The sequence below is a fragment of the Mus caroli genome, chromosome 5 (assembly GCF_900094665.2).
Source record: "Mus caroli chromosome 5, CAROLI_EIJ_v1.1, whole genome shotgun sequence".
Taxonomy (NCBI): domain Eukaryota; kingdom Metazoa; phylum Chordata; class Mammalia; order Rodentia; family Muridae; genus Mus; species Mus caroli.
In genome coordinates, this window is record NC_034574.1 from 69,742,451 (window position 1) to 69,766,128 (window position 23,678).

The following is a 23,678-nucleotide window of genomic DNA, read 5'->3' on the forward strand; positions in this document are numbered from 1 at the left end:
GTAAAGGAACAGTCTACCTGCAGTGCAATGTAAAGGAACAGTCTACCTGCAGTGCAATGTAAAGGAACAGTCTACCTGCAGTGCAATGTGGAAAGTGCCTCCAATGCTCTCCTGCCCTTGGTCTCTGAGACAAACTCCCTTTAAGGTCCTCTCTAAGGAGGAAGAAGGAGGTGGTGCTCTCTAAGCCTTTGTCACCTGGCACCATTGCAATGGGCTGCCTTGCCATAGGAAGGATAAGCCACTCTGTCTGCCAGAGTAAGGACCAGTTGTGTCCTGGGGCTTCCTTCTCCTGAGATCCCTACTGTGTGTCTCTCTCATCAGGTAGACAGATGGCCACATACCTTTGAGGTGCATCCCTATAGCTGGAAAGTGTCTGTTTTTCTCTTCTTTTCCATACTAGAGATTAAGCCTAGGGCGTCATGCATCCTGAGCTCTCTGCTGTTACACTTCTTCCACTAAGTGTGACACTGTCTTCCACTAAGTGTAACATTGTTCTGGCCTGTGACAAAATACCCGAGTTCCTAGAGGGCTGGGTACATAAAGTTTGTTGGATTCAGTCTGGGAAGCTTGACAATCCAAATAGCATGGTGCCAGCCCTGCTCAAGGTCCCCTGGTTACATTGGGTCACTGGATAGTATCACAGCAGCATGGAAATAAGCCAGAAGTGGATGCTCCTTACAGTGTGCCTCACCTAGGGGGAGGGGAAGCCAGCGTGTGGGGAGGGCTAGACTTCCTCCTCTTACTCATCCTGGAGAACTATGGTTTCTTGGGAATTGCATAGACTCCTCCTGAGGACACTGTTCACAATGCCCCACCTCTTAAAGCTTTTAGTACCCCCTAATGCTAGTAGAATGGGGACCCAGCTTCCAACACTTGGAGCCTTGGCTAAAGCATAGCAGTTTTTGAAGAACTATGCAAAACCTGTCCAATGGCTTGCCTGTGGGTTTCTTCCCACCCCCCACACCCCGGTTGTATTCTTCAAGCATTGATAGTCCCTTCTTCCAAAGGCTTTGCTCTATATATCTGCACTGCAGTCTGATTGAAAGTAAAAGACACCTGTTTAGATCTGTGCCACTTCATAAGTACTAGTTAGCAAGATCACTTCATAAGTACTAGTTAGCAAGATTTTCTGGAACAAGCCTGATAGCCACAGCTCAGCTGGGCAGGTCCTCCAGTTAGAAGTTCAGCACCATTGGTTCTACAGATAAATACCTTGCTCCAAGTTCTCCCTGTGAATGGTTCTGAGAAAGAGTGTTAGGACCACATTCTCCCGTTCCCATAGGAACCTTTCGTCTACCCTGCTCCTTGCCAACCCTCTGCAGGAAGGCTGTGGCGTAGAAGGACTTTCTAAATAAGCTAAGAGATGGGGGTCTTTGAGGTGGGGGTGCGGGGAGGGGGGACCCAGAAAACTGAATCTGGAGAAGTCATTTATCATCCTAATAAAATGAAGCATGTGATTTGCATTCCAGGTCCTTCAACTATTCTATGGGAGCACGGGCGTTCTCCCATGACAGTATTTTTATCCCTGATGGGGGAGCAGAAAGTGAGCAGACAGTTCAAGCAATGTCACAGGACAACATCCTGGGCAAAGTCAAAACTCTTCAGGTAAGGCAGCTTGAGACTGGAGGATCAGAGCCAGAGGAGCCCAGCCCACCCCCATCTTCTGTGGAGGGAAGTGGAAGAGTCCCTGGCTGGTCCTTGAGTGATGGAGTGGGAGGGTCAAGGGTCACTTCAGGAGAGAAAGCTTTGATTTCTTAGACCTCACTCAGTTCCCCATTAAAGAGGCATGCTTAGCACTGCTATACCGCCATCCCACCCCTGGCTTGTCCTCTCTCCTCTCCTCCAATTGTTGCTTCCTGTTTGACTGGACATGAGAACAAGTCCCTAAGAGAAGCTACGAGGCTTGCGTGTGAGGAAAGAGTTCCTAACCATTAAGTTAGCTGAGCAGCTGCTATCCTTGCTCACTTCCATCGTGTGAGTCTCCAGCATGAGGTGGGGAGAGGCGAGACTCTGGTGTGTCTGTAAATGCAGCCCCCCCCACCCCCACCACCTTGTCTAGAAGGGACCATACAACCCCTTTCTCCTGCAATGTGGGTGGTCTCCTCAACTAACATTGACTTAGCTGGTGACTCCCTAACAGTGAAAACGTGGCAAAGCAATGCTATACCAAACGTGGTCAAAAGAATGGATCCAGGAAAGGTTTTTAAAGAGGAACAAAGACTGTCATGTAGGATTGTGCCATTGCTCAGAAACATTTCCCTCACCAGAAATCAATGCCAGGGCAATCAACTTCTCTGAGGTGGGGGTTCCTAGAGATGACCTAAGCCAGTGGTTCTCAACCCCTTTGGGGGTTGAAGGACCTTTTCACAGGATTGCGTATCAGATATTTACATTGCAATTCATAACAGTAGCAAAATTGCAGTTTTGAAGTTGCAACAAAAAAAATTTTTTTATTTTTGGCTGGGCATCACCATAGCCCAAGGAACTGTATTATGGGATTACAGCATTAGGAAGGCTGAGAACCCTGCTGGAGACTTTGAACAGAGGGCTCTGAGTTACCCTGTCTCAGCTGACTGTGTCTTCAATAGTGAATGTCTGAGAAGAAAAAAAAAGCAAAATAAAGAAACAGTGGTGGTCCGAGAACTGAGTGATACAAAGAAGCGTCCCACGCAACAGTAACTTTTCCATCCTCTCTACCTGTACTTGTTTCTGCTGGCCACAAGCGGTGTATTTTATGACCTGCCGTCATACACTCAGTACAAGGTGATGTATGAAAAACCAGGAAGGAGCCAACACCCTGGAGCCACACCCAACCTTGCCTAGATCTTTATGCCTGCAGTCACCACTGACAGAGGCCAGGTCTCTGCCGGCACAGCCAGCCCAGTCTGGCTTGCAGTGCCAACACTTGAGAGCCGTTTCTTCTTTTTGTTCCTGCTGGCTGTGGTCTTGGACTTTGAGACTGGAAGAAGCAAGCTGTCACTTTTCACACAGGTTGAAGAGAGAGGACAGTAGTAGTCGGGGAAGCATTACCCCATTTCCCTCTTGCAGGCTTTTGATTACCGATAGGTTCGGAGCCCCTGGCCTCTCACGCCCCTTTACTAAAGAGAATGCTGTGCAGAATTCAGCCCAGGAAATACTGTATTTTTATAGGGAGTCAAGAAATTCTTTGAAGGGTGGATTACTGGCCTGTTGCCTTCAGTGATATCTGCTCTGTAACATTTACCACATACCACTGCCACCTTAAAAAGTGGGTTTAAGTATTGTACAGTGCATGTAATGGCGCAGTATTGAAAAAAATAGAAACCCAATAAAATATATGAGTGACTGACTTCTTTTAACATGACCTATGGTTTTTTGGTTTTGGGAGATTTTTTTGGATTTTTTTTTTGTTTTTTTTTGTTTTTTTTTTTTTTTTGGTTTTGGTTTAGTTTGGTTTGGTTTGGTTTAGTTTGGTTTTTCGACACAGGGTTTCTCTGTGTAGCCCTGGCTGTCCTGGAACTCACTCTGTAGACCAGGCTGGCCTCGAACTCAGAAATCCCCTGCCTCTGCCTTCCAAGTGCCGGATTAAAGGAGTGCACCACCACTGCCCTGGTGACCCTATGGTTTTAAGTAATGTGACCTCATTAATTGATAAAATGTAAAGCCATCAACTTTCCTGAAGTGACAATTTGATTAACCCAAGAAGGAGGGGTGGGGTGAACAGATCAAAATGACTAGTGTGCAGCCCCAGTCACATGAGGTCTGCCTAATTTTTCTTTTGTCCCGGGACTCAGGAGCCTCCTTTGATCTCTGTAGTGGTGACTTTGGAAAGACTTTGCTCTTCAAGGTGTGGGAGTGGGGACCATGGTCAGAGCAAATGGGATTTTTTTTAAGTGACCTAAAGCCTTAACCAAATCACTCCCCAAAGACTATGCTTTCTTTTTCAGTCGACTAAGCAGTATGTTCCTGGTAAGTCCCCCAAACCTAGTGCTCTCATACACTTGCATGAGTGCTTCGCATTTCCCATGACAGCGGTGTGCTGATGGTGATGCTCTGCGAGAAGCATACTCGTAGCCTCCAGCATGGAATGAGAGTTTAGCTGTGTCAGAGGCATGTGTGTTTTATGTCTGGAATTGTCATTGTGTATGTCTTTGATGTTTTTTTGTTTTAAAAGAAAGGAATGGATACTGTCTCTTTGACAGTGAACGTCCTATGTAGGTGATTAGCCACAGTTATCTAAATAGTCTCGTATAATGAAATTCTCTAGAATATCACTTAACAACAACAACAACAGCAACAACAAAAATTATTTAAGAAACTATCTGACCAACGTCCATTTAGAACTCATGAGTGGACAGGTATTTGCTTTTGGAGATATCGCCCCCTAGTGCCCGCCTGTGTCATAGCATCTGGGGCTGTCCCGGAGCCCCCACAGGAGGCAGCCTGGCTTCACTGATGGAAAAATGGCATACAGCACAGTGAACCTGCCCTGTCTTGAGTAATATCACTATATCCTGGGCAACATTCCTGTGGCGAACCACTGAGTCCCCTTAAAAGAACAAGTTCATGTTTTTCTGGGTATGAAAATGTACCATGAGAGCAAATTTTAGTGAACACGTAGTTACAGGGACTAAAACAGTAGTGTCCTGTTTGAGGACCTGGTACCTGAGCCATGTGGTCCCCAGCCGGTAGGATGGATACCATTTGAATGGATGAGAGAGCACAGGAGAGCCGAAGAGTCTGAGTCAGGCCTCTGCCTCCGTGTGGTCATGTGACCTTGGGCCAAGTACTTTTTAATCTGGGTGACTCTTACCTTCCCCACTTGAGCAATACAGGGGTGCGTGTGATGGGCAAACCTGAAGGCTCCGACTGCTCGCTGCTGCACAGGGCGGCTGTACAAGCTTTGTGCTCAGTTATACTTGTGCTGCAGTGACCTTGGCATTACGTATATAGTTACCCTGGAAACACAGATAAGGTCAGGCCCAGCTGTGAGGTGTGTACCCACTGCTGGTGAGACTAGGGGTAGCCCATTCCGAGCCTGCAGGTGATTTATACAATTGTATTGCACTTTAGTCGGGAAATGGCTATGTCATTTGTACCACAGGTTATTTGGCATGGGTGGGGAGTGGGGTGGGGCCCCCCATTCTTAGTAGCCTCATATCTCCCACTGAACTGATTTCACTTGAGAATTCCAAAATCATACATTTGAGGATCTTTTTTTTTTTTTTTTCCTTCATCTAATAAGCTGTCAAGGGCAGAAACAAAAAACACCCATTCTTGGCCAAGTCTTCCTAGAACAAGTTGTTCTTTGAGAAAAGGATTCACTTCTGAGATGGAAGGGTCTGCAGTTTGCTCAAAAGGGCAGCACTTTTTTCCCCTCTCTGTGGTTCGTGCTTACAGGCATGGTTTGGGAGGTAGGGAAATGGCTGCAGAAAAAAAGAATCTGATCAATTCTAAACACTGGCAGTGCAGAGAGCTGCAGGATACAATGTGCTTGGCACTTCCACACCACAGCATCCAGCCTCATAAATATGGATGTGCGTTCCTGCCGTGTCACTCCCGAGCATTCCATACTACAAAATGGTCCAAATGAAATGGACAAAATATAGTTCATTTCTGCTCACATTCCAGCTGCAACAGTAGCTCCATTCATAGCCACTAGCAGCACACGGAACGATTTCCACTCTCCTCTCCCGCTATAGCTGCGATGTGTGCACAGACAGAGCTTGCAGGGGAGATAAACTCCAGGGCCAGCTTATAACAGCCTAATTTTTCAGTTGTTGCTCACTCTACTGTGGGTCATTCCATGACAATGTCCTGAGCAACTGAAGGCAGTAAAAATAATTTATCCACATATGACACCTCACCTCAACTTACCAGATGGATTTGAGCAGTGATCTCTTAGTTGCCAATACATCTTACAGAATGTCACAGTAGCCCAATCTCCTTTGAGTCACCTTAAGGAGGCATTTGGAGAAGGGCATGTGGCAGGATGTGAGAGACGGGTCCTTGACTGCCAGAGGCCCAACCACGTAGAGTACTGGGCTCCAAGCCCTGCCCCAACCTGGGCCCACCAGCTCTTATGTGTGCACAGACAGAACTTGCAGGGGAGATAAACTCCAGGGCCAGCTTATAACAGCCTAATTTTTCAGTCATTGCTCACCTCTACTGTGGGTCATTCCGTGACAATGTCCTGAGCAACTGAAGGCAGTAAAAATAATTTATCCATATATGACAGAGGCCCAACCACGTAGAGTACTGGGCTCCAAGCCCTGCCTCAACCTTGGCCCACCAGCTCTTACCTAAAAACCACAGGACAGAGACCAGCCCTGTTCCCAGTCTCCATCACTGCTGCTCAAAGTTCCTCTCCCTCGGGTCCCCAGCCACCAGCCGGATTCTGTGTCCCATGGGAAATTTCAAGTTGGCCTTTACACTAAAGAGCACCTTGCCATTCTCATTAGCCAGGGCATTGTTTACGAACACAGCAGCAGGCTGGTGCTCTCCTTCCCGCTCCCTTCCCCTCATCTGTGCCCCAGGTCCCCAGTTGCAGAAACCACTGTCCTGGGATCCACTCTGCCCTTGCTCCACGTTTGCTGTCGCTGTCACATCTCCCTATCTTCCTTTTCATCCTTTCACTGTCATCTTTTAACATCCCTCTGCCCATTTCCCAGAGTGAGTCTGTGCACCGCCCCCTCCCTGCCCCCACCCACACCACCCGTCCTTACCCCATCTACCATCTGTTCTTCGCTTGCCCTTCCCTTTCCCGATTGCAGCCACGATGTTCATCTTGTTGTTGGACTTTATCTCTGCCTGGGCTGTGACTGTGTTTTGCCACATTCTTTCTTGCCTCTTAAGCATCAGAACTAGCCAACAGCCATACTCTAAAAGGGAGCCCTGGTCACTTTGAACATACCCAACACAAGTAGCCAAGGTGTGCAGTGATGGATGGATGGATGTGCCAGTCGCCTGGCATATGTCTATATGTATTATACACATGTATTGGATTTCCCAATAGTCCACAAATTCATCCAGTCCTGATTCATCAATTGAAATGGAAGGAAAGCTCAGCCAAGTGGTGAATGCTTGTAACTCCCACCTTCAGGGGATGCAGGCAGGAGGATCAAGACTCCAAGGCCAGCCTAGGCTACATTAGCAAGATGCCGTCTCAGAAGAGAGAAAGAGAACCCACCCACTCCCATCTCATCCCGGACTCTGCCAGTGGGAGTCTCCCCAGTCCAAGGAGATTTCAAGCAGTGTCAGGCTCATGAGCAACACTCCTAGGGAGGGCTGAATGGGGAGGCCACAGGAAACACCCCTATCCCCTCTCTCCCCACATCTCCACCCTCTTACCCCAGGGCTGCAGAGGAAGCCAGGCCTGTGACTGTGACTCCGTGTCCTCTTGTCTGACTCCATCGGCTGTTCTAACTATGCTGCTTACTGACCTGCTTAGAGCAGATACTAACTGCTGGTTCCTGCTAGACTTGTTTTTGGAAAACATCCTTTTTTCAGCAACCTGCAAACTTTTGGGGGGCTGCTGAAGCTTTCCTTCTCTGGCTGAATGGGGGCTTTGGGGGTGTGCACTTTTCCTGTGAAACCAGGGGCCATGTGCAGGCTGAAATCTCAGCAGACATAGTGCCAGCCCTTGCTCCTGACCTGGCATGCTGGGTGGCTGGAAGGGGGGGGGGTGCACTGTGCAGAGAGGGGAGTCCCCGGGCTCAGCTCTGTTATGCATTTCACTGCTCGGTGGGCAAGCCTGGGGTAGGGGATGGGCTGGCTGGCCACGGGTGGACTTGGTCCCGCTGAGTTCTAAGGAAGAGGAGACATATCCCTCAAGGAATTCTTTTGCCAAGGATCTCTAGAGAAATATTTTAAAAATGCCACCTCATCTCCTTACATAACTGTCCCTGCAAGAGGGGAGCACGCTCTCAGATTTATGAGAGCTGGCAGGAACTGCAATGGCCTTAACCCTGGAGGTTAGTTGTAAAGACCTAGGCTCAGATGCCTTTGGGTCTCCACCCCCACCCCCCCAGCCTTCCCATCAATTTGAGCCAGTCACCTCTCCCTGCAGGAACCTGGGCTGGGTTTTGCAAAGTGAATGGGTTTGTTCTAGCTTGGTTTCCTGTTGCTATGCTACAACACTGACCAAAAGTAAGTTGGGGAGAAAACTGTTGATCAAACAGGTTACGGTCCATCACTGAGGAAAGCCAGTGTAGCAACTCAGAGCAGGAACTGAAGACCTTGAAGGAAGGCCACTTAAGTGACTCCAGTTCACCTAACCTTATACAGTAGCACCCAGAACTGACTGCTGAGCCATGCCACCACCCACCCTGGGCTGGACATTCCTCCATTAACAATCAAGAAACAGCCGCCCCCCCCAAAAAAAAGATATGCCCACAGGTCCATCTGGTGGAGGAAATTTGTCAGTTGAGGTTCCCTCTTTCTGGGTTGCTCAGGAAAACTAACAAGTGCAGGGTTGGAGCAGATGCTAAATCTCATATTGGAAGCTCTGTTAGAACTATCAGCCAGGTTAAAGCTAAATATCAAACTGCATTACACTTGAACCATATATGAATATTGCTCTAGGGCCGTGGTTCTTGGGGGGAGGCAGTTTACCCCCCACCCCAGAAGATGCTGTCCACATCTGGAGATGCTGGCCACATCTGGAGCCAGTGGTTTTCCTTTTTAAAAATGGCCTTCGCCTAATCTACTGTTTAGATTACTGTTGGCAGCCCCCTTCAGCTGCCCCTGCCGCTGTCGCCTGCCAGTCATCAGTCCTTCTGTGGCCCTTTTCTCCCTGCCCCCACCCCAGGTTCCTTGCGGTCCCCTATTTCATGATAATGTCATTGTAGCAAAGAAAGAAAACTGGACCGTCTCCATCCCTGGTGCGATTTCCACATTTGTCAAGGGAAGTCTTGTTGAACCTGGGACTTTCCACACCCCAGCCGTGACCCACTGTGAGCCTGAGCATGTGGCTTTGACATGGCCTTCACAAGCTAGGGGGAGAAGTATAAAAACTCACGGGGGAATGTGTACCCATCCAGAAGTGGCTACGGAGTTCATGTTGTACCCACCCTAAGAGTCTTGGTTCCCCCCCACCAACCCATTGGTCCTCCATTTCATGTATCTATCTTCTGTATGATTTCTTCACACGTGAAAAAGATTTTAGACTTATACGTGGTGGGTCAAAACAATTAAAAACATGTATTTCCAACCTTGGTTCTGAAATGTGGTCCCCGTACCTACTGGGCACTGATACAAGAGGTGGCTGGAGTTTTCAAAGCTTACGGCTCTTAAATGGAAACAAGTGGACTCACTCTCAGACTGCTTCGAGGTTCCTTGGCATGGCCGTGCCTCTCTCCCCTTGCTGCTTCCTGTCTCTGCCGGGGAACCTGGTCCTGGCTATACAGACCTTGGCTGTTTCAGTATGCCTTCCCTTTGTTTCTCCCCAGCGACAGTTGGGCAAGAATATCAAGTTTGGGCAGCGGCCATCAAACGCCATTCCCATGAAGAAGGCAGGCAGCACAGACGCTAGCTCAGAGGAGGACTTCGTCCTCACCAGTCCCATGGAGATTGTGACTCAGCAGGATATTGTCCCCTCAGACTCGGAGAACAAAGTAAGTCTCCTCCAGGGGGAGTTTTGATTCTGATGAGCCAAGAGAACAGGGTATGGGGCAGTGGGCGGTGGCATCTGACAAGCCCACAATCAAGGAGGTGGGGAGGAGTTTTTCTAATGCTTAGACTGTGAGGGAACTGAGGGTGCTGAGGACCAATGAGAAGGATGGGGAGGAGGAAGGTACAGGCCCTTTGCAAATGCTCTTGCCCAGGGCCTACTATTCATCCTTCCAGGCTTGGGTAGATGAACTGTTCCTGGATAAGGGGGATGGGATGCTCTTACCTGACCTCACCCCACCAAGCTGCCTTGTCTCCTCTAGACTTCTCATTCATAGCCCCCGTCTATATCTGTTCTTGTAAAATTGTTTCCGCTCCTTCTCTAAATGCTGGCTTCTTTGTATCTAAAACCACATGTTTCCACATGGGTCTCCTCCAGACCTGGAGATGCCAGCTGAGCAGTGCTGACCAGTTATTGGTCAAATTGGGCTAATTTAAGACAGATGGGAAAGAAAGCAGTGGGGTTCTGGTGAGATAGTGACACAGGCCAGCTTGAAGTCACCTCAACCTGGAAAGCCAAACTCCAGCACCTCGATGTCTAAATTTGGTGTGTTGACATTCTTCAGTGAGTGCTTTGAATGGATCCTGAATTCTGAGTTCTTGAGCAGCAGAAGGGATTGTTCAAAGAGTGGGAACCAAGACAAGCAGCTTGCAGTGAAGAGGGACAGTCCATCCTACTGCCACTTCTGCTGAGACCAGGCCGTGATGACCCCTAGTACCCACCTGTTGACCCATGCATGGATGGTGGGTGAAGCAGGAACCAGTGTCCCGCCTTCCTCATTGATTTTAAAGTGTTCTTCCTCACCTGTCCAATTTCAGACAGCAGCACCCGCAGCCATCGCTGTAACACGGAACTCATGAGGACTGAAGACTGTCCTTGCTATATGACTTATGATTTCACAGTGGGAGGCCCCGAGGCCTCAGGAGAGAGGGAGGCTTTGTTCAGCAGACTTTATCTTAGGTGTGGGTGTAGAGAGATGAGTGAGATTTGTCACGGGAGGGACTCTGGTGGCTTATATCCTAAAGAGAAAGTGTTACAGAGCACACAAGTCACCATGCAGGTAAAGATTGTTTCAGATCAGGCAAAATGCTGCCTCCCGAGAACCGGACAGTAAGTAACTTGGTGGGAGAGAGAGGTTGGGTTTTTTCTTTTAGACGTGGGCTTGGGACGAGACCAAGGGATGACGAGATGGAAGAATATGCTAGGCACAGAAGTGGGCTAAACAGGAACACCCAGAAGAAAGCCGGCTTCTCTTGAAAAGAAGACCAGGAAGCTGGTTGCGTGTGGCTGGATGAGTGCTGAGGAGGACAGGTGCCAGGGCCAGATGCTGGAAGCCTGGTAAACGGGGGAGTCCTGTTTTGAATTCTGAATAATAATGGCAAGCAAGAAAGTGTCTAGAGCTGACTTGTGTTCTTTTTAATTTCAATTTATGTGTGTGTGTGTGTTTCCATACCATGGCACATGTGTGCAATTCACAAGACAGTTCATAAGAATAGTTCTCTCCTGCCTCTGCTACCTTACAGGTTCTGGGAACTAAACTCAGGCCATCAGGTCTGCTGCACCGGCTCATTAGTTCATCTCACCCCAAGTCCTGACTTGTGTGTCTAGACACCTTTTAAAATGGGCAGCATAGAGTGGACCGGGCAAGCTGACACACTGGCATAAGGCCAAAGTATAGGCGCCCCATCCTAAAGATGTATGTGACCTGGGGATGTCTCAGGGCAAGCCTGGTGCGTCTCCCTCGGCTTTCCCTCCCTGGTCTTTCTTTCACTGTCTCAGGCCAGCCCTTTGCATCTGGCTCCAGGGGCGGGGGATGTGGGGTAGCTATCATCTTTTGTCTTCGCTGTCTGAGTAGGAGTCTCACGGGTGAAAGGTAGGAAGAAGGCTCCCAGCAAATCCGAAAGCTCCGAGGTTGGAGCTATGTGTAACATGGATGGATTTCCCAGGCTAGGTGGCTGCCAAGTAGCCCCTCGGCTTCTCTCAGGCTTTGGAAAGGAGCAAGAGGGCTTGAGTCTGGGAACTAACCCGGTAGGAAACACGCTGACCTCAGGAAATGAAGAAATGTGGCAAAGGTAGTCCAGTTGCCACAGTGATCCCTGTTGGTTTCAGGAGAGCAGATGTTCCTCCCCCACCCTCCACCCCCCTCCCCGAGTGGAGCAGGAGGCCACCCTGATCAGGCATGGACTGTGCAGGTTGTTTGCCCAGCACTTCCTGTCCCCACGTTTGACCCCAAGTGCTCTCTTCTTTTCCAGTCCAGCGATACACCAAGTTCCTCAAGTCCTCTGAATCTACCTGAAGCCGGAAGTGACATGGAAGAGAAGGTAATGGGGTTTAACTTTTTTATCTAGACTTTTATATCCTTTTTTTTTAATCTGCTGTTTTCATTTTCTGTTCATAAACCAGAGCAACCAGTGGCAGAGGTTAAAGCAATCGTTTCCATGGCAACACAACTGCTAGACTTCTGAGCCCTGCTCCTAAGAACAGCCATATTCCCATAATGCCTTGGGAGTTTTAGACAGTGATAGTTTCCCTATATGCAAACAGATCTTGTACTTCAAGACACTGTTAATCCGTTGAGAAGGGCACTCTAGGATGCCTGCGGATACTCAGGACTGTTAGGAAGTCTTCTATTGTGTACAATGTACAAACCTCAAACCCAACTCTATCTTTCATTGCTTTTACACACACTCACCTTTAATATCACCTTTATTATTAATTTGTGTGTGTGAGTGTATATTGAGTGTGTACATTAGAATGTATATGTGTGTATATATGTGTATGTGTGTGTGAGTATATGTGTGAGAGTGTGTGTATGTGTGAGTATGTGTGTGTATGTGTGTAGGTAAGTGTGTGTGAGTGTGTATGTGTAAGTATGTGTGTATGTGTGTGAGATAGTGTGGGGGAGTGTGTGTATATCTGAGTTTCTATGTATATGTATGTGTGTGAGAGTGTGTGTATGTGTGTATGTGTGTGTGTGAGTGTATGTGTGTATTCGAGTGTGTGTACATTAGAGAGTGTATATGTGTGTATGTTGTGTGTATATGTGTATGTGTGTGAGAGTGTGTGTATATGTGTGTGTATGTAGATAAGTGTGTGTGAGTGTGTGTGTAAGTATGTGTGTATGTGTGTGAGATAGTGTGGGGGAGTGTGTGTATGTCTGTGAGTGTGTGTGAGTGTGTGAGAGTGTGTGTGTGAGAGTGTCTGTGTGGTGGGTGGGTGGCTATGCTTATGCATATGCATAGAGAGGATGTCAAAAGCCCCCCTCTCTCACTGTGTGTTTGTCTCTGGAGACAGGGTCTTTTCTCTGAACCAGGAGTGAAGTTGACCGGCAAGCCCCAGTGTTCCTTCTGTCTCTGTCCTCTACCGCACTGGGTTACAGACACATGAATGCCCATGTCCCGCTATTTACATGGGTGATGGGATCTGAACCTGGGTCCTCGGACTTTCCTACAAATCATTTCCTCCCACATGGCCTTGGGATTTTACCTGCCGTCTGAGGCGTCTTAGACCCTTCACCCAGAGCATGCGTCCTGCAGGGGCTGGGTTTCTCTGATAAGAATCTTCATCCCTACTTGGGGCAGGCCTTCTCTGAGGAGACTGCAGGGTGACAGTGACAGTGACCAGCTCTGCACCCATGAGGGGGTGGCTCTGAACAGTAGCACTACTCAGACACAGACGAGGTTCAGTGGAGATGTCTAGAAACAAAGCCTAACACTGAGATCTCAGCTTTGAGTGTCCCGCCCTGACTTCAGTCTGTCACAGTGGCTCTGCACCCCCCCACCCCCCCAACTCCCCCTCCCATCATGTACCTCTTTGGGAAATAAATGTTTAATTCGTCTCCGAACTTTATATCTGTTATAAGAGCAATCATAAACAATTGAAAGCTGGGGCTTGGTGAGATGGCTCACTGTGACTGCTCTTCTGAAAGTCCTGAGTTCAATTCCCAGCAACCACATGGTGGCTCACAACCACTCGTAATGAGATCTGATGCCCTCTTCTGGAGTATCTGAAGACAGCTACAGTGTACTTAGGTTTAATAATAAATAAATCTTTGGGCCGGAGCAAGCAGGGACTGAGCGAGCGGGGTTGACCGGAGCGAGCAGAGGTCCTAAAATTCAATTCCCAACAACCACATGAAGGCTCACAGCCATCTGTACAGCCACAGTGTACTCACATGCATAAAATAAATAAGTAAATCTTTTTAAAAAATAAACAGAGCTGGCCTGCCACAACCCCTGCCCCACCCCCCCACCGCCCCCCACATCTGGCCCCTCCCTATAGGCAACACCCTGACCTCCTCCTCCTTTGGCTGCAGAGGTTAAGCAAATATTTAACCTCTTAAGAGGTTAAGAGGAAATATTTGTTCCATACTTCTTAATTCCTGAATTTGTACTAATTAGTTTTTGCTGATTAGAATTGTATGCTTATTTGGCCTTTTTTTATCTTTTGTGAATAAATATGGAAGGTAATTGCAAACCTCACGGACTTTACACATACCACAGTGCACAGTTCACAAGCCCGGCCCTGTCCAGTGCTGGCCTTTGTGCACAGAGCTAGTGGTGAGACACTGAAAGAGAGCGGCGAGAGCGCCCCCTGCTGGACACTGGCATAGGCACGCTTTACACACTGGATGTCTACATTCTCATAGTTACTGGTGTAGCTTCCTACAGTCATTCAATGCATCTTCTGAGACAGAGACTGAACCATGGCTGCTAGCTTCTCTGGATGTGTGAAGTTTGTCTAAGGCTTCGGTCTTTTTTTGTAAAGATTTATTCATTTTATGTTTTGTTCATGCGTGTTTTGCCTGTGTGTATATGCATGCCTGGTGCCCACGGAGGTCAGAAATGGCTATCGGATCCCCTCAAACTGGAGTTGTGGGCCACCATGTAGGTGAACCCAGGTCTTTCCTGTTGAACCATCTCTTCTGCCTCTTAAATTATTTTTTGAGGCAAGAGTCTCCTGTAGTCCAGGCAGGCCTCGAACTCAGTACATAGCCAAGGGTGACCTTCCTGATTCTCCTGTCTCTATCCCCGCAAAATACTAAGATTACAAGTGTGCCTCCACGCTGGGGTGGGAAGTGGTCTCTTAGTGAAGGTGTCTTTATTCCAGAACTGCAGCTCTCCCAGCTTCCTCTCGGGAATGACGCTTACCCCTGGGCCGTGTTTTTGCCACTTGGTGATTTCTCACCAGAGCACTTCATTAAATTTTTGCGAGTTTTGAGTGAACATGTCAAAACATTTTTAAACTTTTAACAATACTCATATTCTCTGACAGTTTCATATGCGTATCTGTATCTCGGTCATACCCATCCCCCTCTCCTTCCCTTTCCTCCCCCCCTTCCCAGCTTCTCCCATTACTATCTCCCCCCTGCTTCATCCCCTGCTCTTTTTACACAACCTGCTGAGGCTTGTTAGAGGTGTCCCCCATGCCCATAGGTGCGGTGCCCTCTCTTGTTTCTCTGGCCGGCTCTGTGCCCCTTTATCCTCAGCAAGCAAAAGAAACTCCCTGGCTTTCTCCCACCTCAGAAGCTACTAAGGAACTGGCTGTGATTTTTCAAAATTTTGTATTGTGGACTGAATTTGACTCAAAAACAAAAAATCAAAACAAAACAACAACAACAACAAAAAACACATCCCTTGGGCTAAGCCGGGCAAACAGAGCCTAGTGGGTAGTGCCTTTGTAGGCTTCCCTCTGGGTTGTATTCTGATCCACAGAGACGTTTTATATCTTACTCTGTGTTGTAGGTTGCTCCAGTTAAACCCTCTCGGTCAAAAAGGCACTTGTCTTCAGCCGGCACCATCGAAAGTGTCAACCTCGATGCCATTCCCCTGGCCATCGCTCGTCTGGACAACAGTGCTGCCAGGCACAAACTCTCTGTGAAGCCAAAAAACCAGAGGGTGTCAAGGAAGCACAGGTGGCTTGCCCAGGTAGGTGACGTGGCTCAGCAGGTAAAGCAGGTGCCCTTCCTGGCCGGGCCCTAATTCTACCTTCCTGTTGTGCGACAGTAGAGAGAGCCATATAGTACATTCTCGTTCTTTCCCCATCAGGGACTTGAGTGTTCGAAGTTTCCAGGGACCAGGCGGGGTCGCTTAACCTCTGCAGCCAAAGGAGGAGGAGGTCAGGGTGTTGCCTATAGGGAGGGGCCAGATGCAGGGGGCGGGGGTGGGCGGGCAGGGGTTGTGGCAGGCCAGCTCTGTTTAGCCAAGGTTTTTTAGGGTTTGGCCTTCTAAGTTTCAGGAGACAACAGTAAAATCCAAATCCCCCTCCCCTTTTTTTGCTCATCTTCCTAATGCCAGGCTATTGTTTTCCCTGGTATTAATCCAAACTAAGAGAAATAAATTTGGAAATGGCAGATGGAGGGTCTAGAGGGCAAAACAAAATATATTCTTTTCTCTGTTCCCGCTGCTCCTCTTGCTTTGTATAACCAGTGCCTACATTCACCAGGGAAGGAAAACATTTTGACTCTCTATATACTGTTTTATCCTACCGTACATACATACGATAAAGTTTAATTCCTAAATTAGTTATGCTAAAAAGATTTACAGCAATAACAAATTAGAACAATGTAAGACCTACGGTACTAAGTCATCTGAACCATTGTTTCTGGAGATTCAGCTGCCCTGAGCATTCAGAAACGGTGGGAGTAAAACCTTTGATAAAGAGGGATACATTTGTTATCACTGTCATTGCTGTTACAAATATCTGACAAAAGGAACTCGGGAGGGTTTACTTTGCCTAATGGTTTAGGCATACAGTGACCCAGAAGTCATAGCAGCAAGGCAGCAGTCACATTGTGTGCACAGTTGGGGAAACAGAGAAGGCATAGCGCTCAGCTTGCTTTCTCCCTCTTTCTCCTTCCAACACCCCAACCACCCACATTTAATCTGGGCCTTCCCTACCTCACTTACACTGTTGTGGAACCACCCAAAGGTGCATTTCCATGATGATTCTAAGTGCAGTAAGGTTGGCAACGAGAGCTAACCATCAACGGGCCGCTGCAAGGGCTGCTGTGTCTAGTCAGGACCACCTGCCCTCTGGAGGTTAATGGCTGGCATGTTGGTTAGGGAGGTGTGGGAAAATGCTAATCGCGCTTCCCTTCCCCATGCCAGGACCGACAGAATGAACGGGGCAGCTTTGAGAGTCAGTCCTCCCTGGACCAGAACGGGCAGCTAGGAGAAGACAAGCACATTTGGCACGGAGAGGAACCAGAACCTTTGGAATCCCACGAAGAGAAAAGACTGCACGAAGAGTATTGGCGGGAACTTGAAGCCAAGTGCAAACGACAAAAAGCCGAAGCCGCTGAGAAGAGGCGCCAGGAAGAGCAGAGGCGGCAGGCGCTGGAGAGGAGGCTTTGGGAGGAGAGCCTCAGACAGGAGCTGCTGGAGGAGGAGGAGGAGGGGGAGGAGGAAGAAGAGGTGAAGGAGAAGGGGGAGGAGGGCGAAGAGGTGGACCTGCAGCCACGGGCAGGGAAGGCACCTCCAGAGGAAGGGCACCAGTCTTGTCCGGAGGAACAGCGCTGTGCAGAGCAAGAGCTGGGGGGAGCCGACGATCCTGCCCTCCTGGAGGCAGAAGAGCGCAGGCGTGAGCAGGAAGAGGCCGAGAGGCAGGCGGAGAAACTGAGGCAGCGCGAGACTGAGAGGCAAGAGGAGGAACAGAGGCAGCGCGAGGCCGAAAGGCAAGAAGAGGAAGCGAGACAATGCGAGGCCAAGAGGCAGGCGGAGGAAGCAAGGCAACGCGAGGCCGAAAGGCAAGAGGAGGAAGCAAGACAATGCGAGGCCGAGAGGCAGGCGGAGAAACTGAGGCAGCTCGAGGCCGAGAGGCAGGAGGAGGAACTGAGGCAACGCGAGGAGGCTGAGAGACAGGAGAAACTGAGGCAGCGCGATGCTGAAAGCCAAGAGGAGGAACTAAGGCAGCACGAGGCGGAGAGGCAGCGCGCTCAGGAGGAGGACGCCAAGGGGATGCTGCAGGAGGAGGAGGAGGAGGAGGCCAAGCGCATAGAAGAGCTGAAAGGAAAGGAGACACCAGAGCCGCTGGTGGAGGAAGGTCCGCAGAGTCCAGAAGGAGAGAGCCAGCCTTGGCTAACGGACGACGCTGACCAGCGAAGCCCACTGCAGCGGGACCTTGAGAAGCCAGGGGAACGGGAACGAGAAGACCTGGAATCCGCAGGGCAGAGAGAGATCGCGAAGGAGCCTAGAGGAGAGGGCGAGCCGGCCGAGCAGAGCGGAGACTTGGGCGCGCACTGCGGTGGTGTGGACGGGGAAGGGAAAGAAACCGCTCAGACAGACAGTCCTCAGCCGCAGGAGAGACAGATGGAAGGAACACCGGCCCCGGAGGAGAATGAAGCTACTGCGGCAGACATAGACCGGAAGGTGGAGGAGCTCCGGTGGCAGGAGGTGGACGAGCGGCAGACCATGCCCCGGCCTTACACATTCCAGGTATCCTCCGGGAGTAGGCAGATTCTCTTCCCCAAAGTCAACCTGAGCCCGGTAACACCGGCTAAGGACGCGGCGAGCCTGGCCCCAGCGGCCCAGGAACCGCCCGCGCCCCGCGGTGCCACCTCACACGCCCTGCCATCAGCGCTGAGCATCCCACACACGGCCATTCTGGTCACCGGAGCGCAGCTCTGCGGCCCGGCGGTCAACTTGAGCCAGATCAAGGACACAGCATGTAAGTCCCTCCTGGGGCTGTCAGAAGAAAAGCGCCCTATGGACGTCCCCACTGTGGAGTCCAGGGCCGGCAGTGGGAAGTCCAGACCTGCCCCAGAGTCACCAAGCAATGCGGCCGCGCTAGCCGAGTGGGCGTCCATTCGATCCAGAATCCTGAAGAACTCGGAGGGCGACCAGCGTGGCGACAGAGAGCCGGCCAGAGCCGGGGACGAGCCAGCGCCTCGAGCGCGGTGCGATTCCCGAGGGAACGTGCGCAGGACGCCGCCAGTCAACGCCAAGTTCTCCATCATGCCTGCCTGGCAGAAGTTCTCAGACAGCGGCGCAGAGACCTTCAGGCAAAGCCTGGACGGGGAGAGCGGAAGGAAAAAGCCGGGGCTAGCACCCAGCGAAGAAACAGCACCCCAGCCTCATGCAGCGGCTCAGCAAGAGGTAAGCCAGGAGCCACCAGACACCACAGACGGATGCAAATTTGCCAAAGACCTTCCATCTTTCCTCGTTCCAGGCCTGCCTTCTCCGCAGAAAGCTGCGTCCCGCACCGAGTCCACGACCACTTTGGACAGCGAGACCACAAGTGACGTGGGAAACCCAGACCCTGCGATGCCAGGAGGCGAGGAAAAGGCCTCGCCCTTTGGAATAAAATTGAGAAGGACCAACTATTCCTTGCGCTTCCACTGTGACCAACAGGCCGAACAGAAGAAGAAAAAGAGGCACAGCAGCACAGGAGACAGTGTGGATGGGGCCACCCTCGCAACTGGGAGTGTCTCTGGAGAGAGAGAGCCTGAAGCCACGTTCCTCAAGCATGGCCCATCCCTTCCCCAGGAGAGAAAGCCAGCTCTATCCCCTCGGAAGGACTCTGCTGAAAGCCATTCTAGTGGTCACTATGTTGCTGTGGCCCAGTCTGGTCTACCACCAGGCAGTGGCCAGACCCCAGCTCCAGAGCAAGACAAGGCAGTAAGCAAAATGCCATCCATGCAGAAGCCGGCCCTGGCTCCCAAGCCTGCCAGCCAGACCCCACCTTCATCCCCACTCTCCAAACTGAGCAGACCCCACTTAGTAGAGCTGCTCACTAGGCGAGCTGGGAAGCTCGACTCCGAGCCCAGTGAGACTGCCAAGGAGAGCAGTGATAACCAGCCACCCTCACCATCACTGCCAGAGGCGCTGAAGGGGCCGAAAAGGAATGAGAAAGATTTGCCAGAAAAGAAGCCAGCTTCCCCACCTCTGCCAGCAAGCCAGTGGCACAATTCGCTAATTCCTGAAACAGGTAGAAAAGGTGTGTGGCTGGGGATTGGATGTGGCTTCATTCGATGGGGAGGGAATTGAGAGGGAGCCCACGGGAAACTGGTTCTGGGAACACCTCAGTTAGGAACAGGTTTGCCCCAAATCAGTCCCTTTACATTTTATACATTATTTGAATTGGAATGTGGTCCCAGTTAAACGCAGATATCGTTAGCCAGTCTGTAGAGATGATCAAAAGTAGAATTTCCTAGACCAGTGTCTGCCCTTCAGTCTGGGTAGTAGAGGCAGGAAGTTAGAGTTCCAAGCTCTGCTGTGCTAGGTTAAATGCAACTTAACATCCTTTTCCGCATACTGCAGACTTCCCGTACAGAAACGTCAGAACTGGCTGCCTCTTTCTTCATACTAAACATTTGAAGCAGCTAAATTGGCTTTCATGCCTTTTAAGAACGCTCACCTAATCTTCCCAGAGACAAAGTTTGGATGGTGGCCAGGGAATTTCTCCTTTGAAGTGTTTAGGTGTGGGGTGGTTTCTGCTTCCTTGAGAAGTGTTAGCTTGGTTACTTATCTTACCTTCATGAAAGCCCCTCAAGTCCTGCTGTGCCACGTGTGTGCTCGAGTGTGCTATTGCCAGAAACCATAGGTGGATCTGGTTACATCTCTGCAGTGTCAGAACTGATCAAATAACAATAAAGTCACAAGAGACATCAGTTTTGTTGCTAGCCATTGCCAAGTTGTCTCTACTTTCCTTGGGTTGGCCATTGGCAAACCAAGATCTCTTATTCCAATCCTAATTACTGATGTTAAATCTCCTATCGAAGATTACACGTCATAAAGTAAATACATGCACATGTGTGCATGCACCTGTGCAATGGAGTACCTATAAAACGTTAACTCTCAACAGTGTTCTGGGAATCCTGAGAGGACTTACCGGAGGCAGAGAGCCAACACAGAGTTACAGAGTAACCAGATAAGAAAACAAGAAGAAAGCCAGTAGGAGGGGCTGAAGAGATGGCTCTGGTTCAGAATACTTGTTGCTCTTAGAGAGGACCATGGTTGGATTCTCAGCATGGCACCCCACACCTCTTTGTAACTCCAGTTCCAGGAGATCCATCACCCTCTTCTGGCCTTCATGAACTCTACACACACACACACACACACACACACACACACACACACACACAGGACTACTGTCAAGGAAGCAGGGTTTCAGTTAACGAAGCCTCAGACCTTAGAGTTGAGTCCAGCTGCAGAAACAGCTGTAGGTGAAGGATCAGAGAGCCATGGAAGGACTTCAGCATCTTTATGGGGGACAGGCGAGCAGGCTGGGTCCTTCTTCCATGTGATCCGTTCTATAAATCCTCAGGCTTAGTCTTTTCTAAGATGATTTTTAACAATGCCCATATGTTCCTAATCTACTGGTGATCGATTTCCAGGCAGTTCGTTTTGCTTTTAGGGAAAAGTGTATCCGTCTGCCTCTTGGGTAGTGCTGGACCAGGGATGTCTAAATGTGTGCGTAGGATGCAGGACCATCTTACCTCTGTATTTGCACTCAAAATGGAGTCACCTAGGGCAAGCCACAGACTGAGAGCAGCCACAGTAATGATAGGGAGTAACTTAGGTATGGCATAGCAGGGTCTCAACAAGTCTTTCCCGGTTTTATTTTTACTTTTTAGCAGGTTGTTGTTGTTGTTGTTGTTACCTGGTCAGCCAGTCAGCCACGCATTCATAAGGATGGGCTCCAGCAGCCCAAGGTCATTCTTTAGTTCTGACAAAGTGTGCTTCTCAGGCTGTGGCAGGCTGGCACTCCAGTTGGATCCAGGTACCTTTCTCTTTAGCACCTTTCTTCTCCACTTTGTTTTCCTTCATCCATTTCAGGAAGCCAGCTCTAGTCTTAGGATGCTTAACATACCCAACATGCAGATTCATTCTCTTGACAAGAATTTTGCCCTTGCCGGGAGCTGGTGGCACACAGGAGGCAGAGATTGGTGGATCTCTGAGTTCAAGACCAGCCTGGTATACAAACTGAGTTCTAGGACAGCCAGGGCTGCACAGAGAAACCATGTCTTGAAAAAAGAAACCAAAAAAAATCTTGTCCTTGATTTTCACCAGTTTACACCAGTACCAACAGCATGCTGGGCAACAGCGTTAGACTCTTCTAGTTTCGCTATGGCAACATTTATGAGGTGTGACTTTTTAACAGTATCTATCCCCTTGATGTCTACTGTATCACCCATCTCATAGTTGTGACCAGAAGAACATATATAGGGTGCTTCTCCTCTCTTCCCTTTTTTGCCATTTTGGTGAACCTACTGAAAGATGGTGGTGGTACATCCCCAAAGAGCAGTCCTCTCTAAATGACCCATCTGCCCCACTTGCTTTTCTGGGTGGGCATGAGATGTTGATAGTAGCCTGTAAATTCTTGCCTGTAGTGACTGCTGTTTGAAGGGTGAACTCATTTTCTCATTTGGATGTTAGCTCTCATGCCTGCAAAGTCCCTATCAGCCTCTTCTCTTCTCCAGGAAGAGAAAGCTCATTTCTCTTGGACATGCCTTAATTTTCTCTCCAAAGCTATTACCATCCCTGTCATCCTTCCTGGTGTTCAGATTTTGGATTGTCAGACTCCAAATTAAATAGGCTGGGCATAGGGACTCAGGACCCCCAAGAGCAAGTTCTTAGCATAGGGGAGAATTATTTGCCCCAGAGGGACAAGAGCAGGGGATAAGAGAGGACAGGAGACAGAGGACAAGAGAGAAGGGGGAGGGGGCAAGGGAGAAGGGGGAGGGAAAAGGGAGAAGGGGCGGGATGTTTGTCTCAAAGAACAAAAGACTATCTCTGCATAGAGAGGAGATGGGTATGGAACATAGGATATTTATATAAATGGCAATTTATAAAGGTAAAGGGGGAAACCCCGTGTTAGGATGAGGTGTTTAACTTTAATTGGGCATGTTAAACTAGGTAAGCCAAAAGGGGCCTTTTGATTGCTTGATTTCAATGCTTTGCTAGCTGGACCTTGTAGTCAGCCTCAGGAGGAGGAAGGAGCCACATAAGGGAATGGACCATGGTTAACTAGCTTTTGGGATATAATGTGTTTAGCAAGGCAGGTGGGAATGGGAAAAATAGGCAGGGCCCACCAGAGCCATGCTGGCCAAACTCACGCTGAGTTCCTTCAGCATAAATGTCTTTGATCCCAGTACTTGGGAAGTAGAAGGAGACATGTCTCTGTGAGTTAGAGGTGAGCATGGGCTACCTGGCCGTTTCAGGCCAGCCAGCCCTGGCTGGGTGGTTAAGAACTCACAGTGCTCTTACAGGGACCAGAGTTCAGTTACAGGAACCCAGCTAGTGAGCCCCAGCACAAACAAACAAACAAACAAAAATAAATGGCACCTCTCTTCAGTGGAGTTTTGCTAGTCAACTGCTCTAGGCCAGGGCAGACCAAACATATTTGAATTCCCTGACAGATTAAAAATCGCTAAGCATAGACTGTAACTATTCATTGATTACATACATGTAGAACCATCGTCACTAGCTAAAACCTCCAGGATATTATCTACACCTTAAGCGAGGTCCAGGAGGGACACTATGTATCTGCTCTGCAAATCACGTTGTCCCTTTTTATTTTTTGGTTAATTTCTTATCGATCTGATTTCTTTCTAAAGAACTTGTTGCCCCTGCTAGTTTTTGATGCTTCATTAACTAATAGTAAAGTAACTTTTTACACCATTTACTGATCATCTAAAGAGTCATGTAGTTAAAAGGAAGTAGGCTCTTCCAAATATTTACCTCGTTATAGAATCTTTAATATGCTAACAGTGAGAATAAAACCACAGTCCCTTCCAGCCCTGCACAGACCCTCCTGTGCATAGCCTTCCTCAAGACTCTTAACTCAAGCTAGGCATAGTGGTGGGCATACCCCTTTAATCCCAGCACTTGGGAGACCGAGGCAGGCAGCTCTGTGCAAGTTCAAGGCCAGCCTTGTCTATGTAGTTAGTTTCAGAATAGGCAGAGCAATATAGCGAAGCTCTATCTCAAACAAAACAAAACAAAACAACCTGAAAAACAAAACAAAACAAAACAACCTGAAAAATGAAAACAAAAAAACAAAAAGTTTTTTTGTTTGTTTTTTGGTT

The 23,678-nt window shown here is 49.1% G+C and overlaps 1 protein-coding gene across 7 annotated transcripts in view; it reads left to right on the forward strand.

Annotated features, from left to right (window-relative positions):
- Positions 1-23,678, forward strand: part of Kiaa1211 (KIAA1211 ortholog) — a 217,949-nt gene that overhangs the window by 187,923 nt on the left and 6,348 nt on the right. For 5 of the 7 annotated variants that reach the window (XM_029477876.1, XM_021162942.1, XM_021162941.1 and 2 more), the window contains 5 exons: positions 1,470-1,605; positions 9,429-9,593; positions 11,902-11,970; positions 15,394-15,576; positions 16,759-19,585. In XM_029477876.1, coding sequence (XP_029333736.1) covers positions 1,486-1,605; positions 9,429-9,593; positions 11,902-11,970; positions 15,394-15,576; positions 16,759-19,585 — 3,364 coding nt within the window. In that variant the 5' untranslated portion in view covers positions 1,470-1,485. Of the gene's footprint in view, positions 1-1,469; positions 1,606-3,926; positions 3,949-9,428; positions 9,594-11,901; positions 11,971-15,393; positions 15,577-16,758; positions 19,586-23,678 lie in introns of those variants that run through there. The other 2 variants (XM_029477877.1, XM_029477878.1) reach the window with 2 other exon arrangements.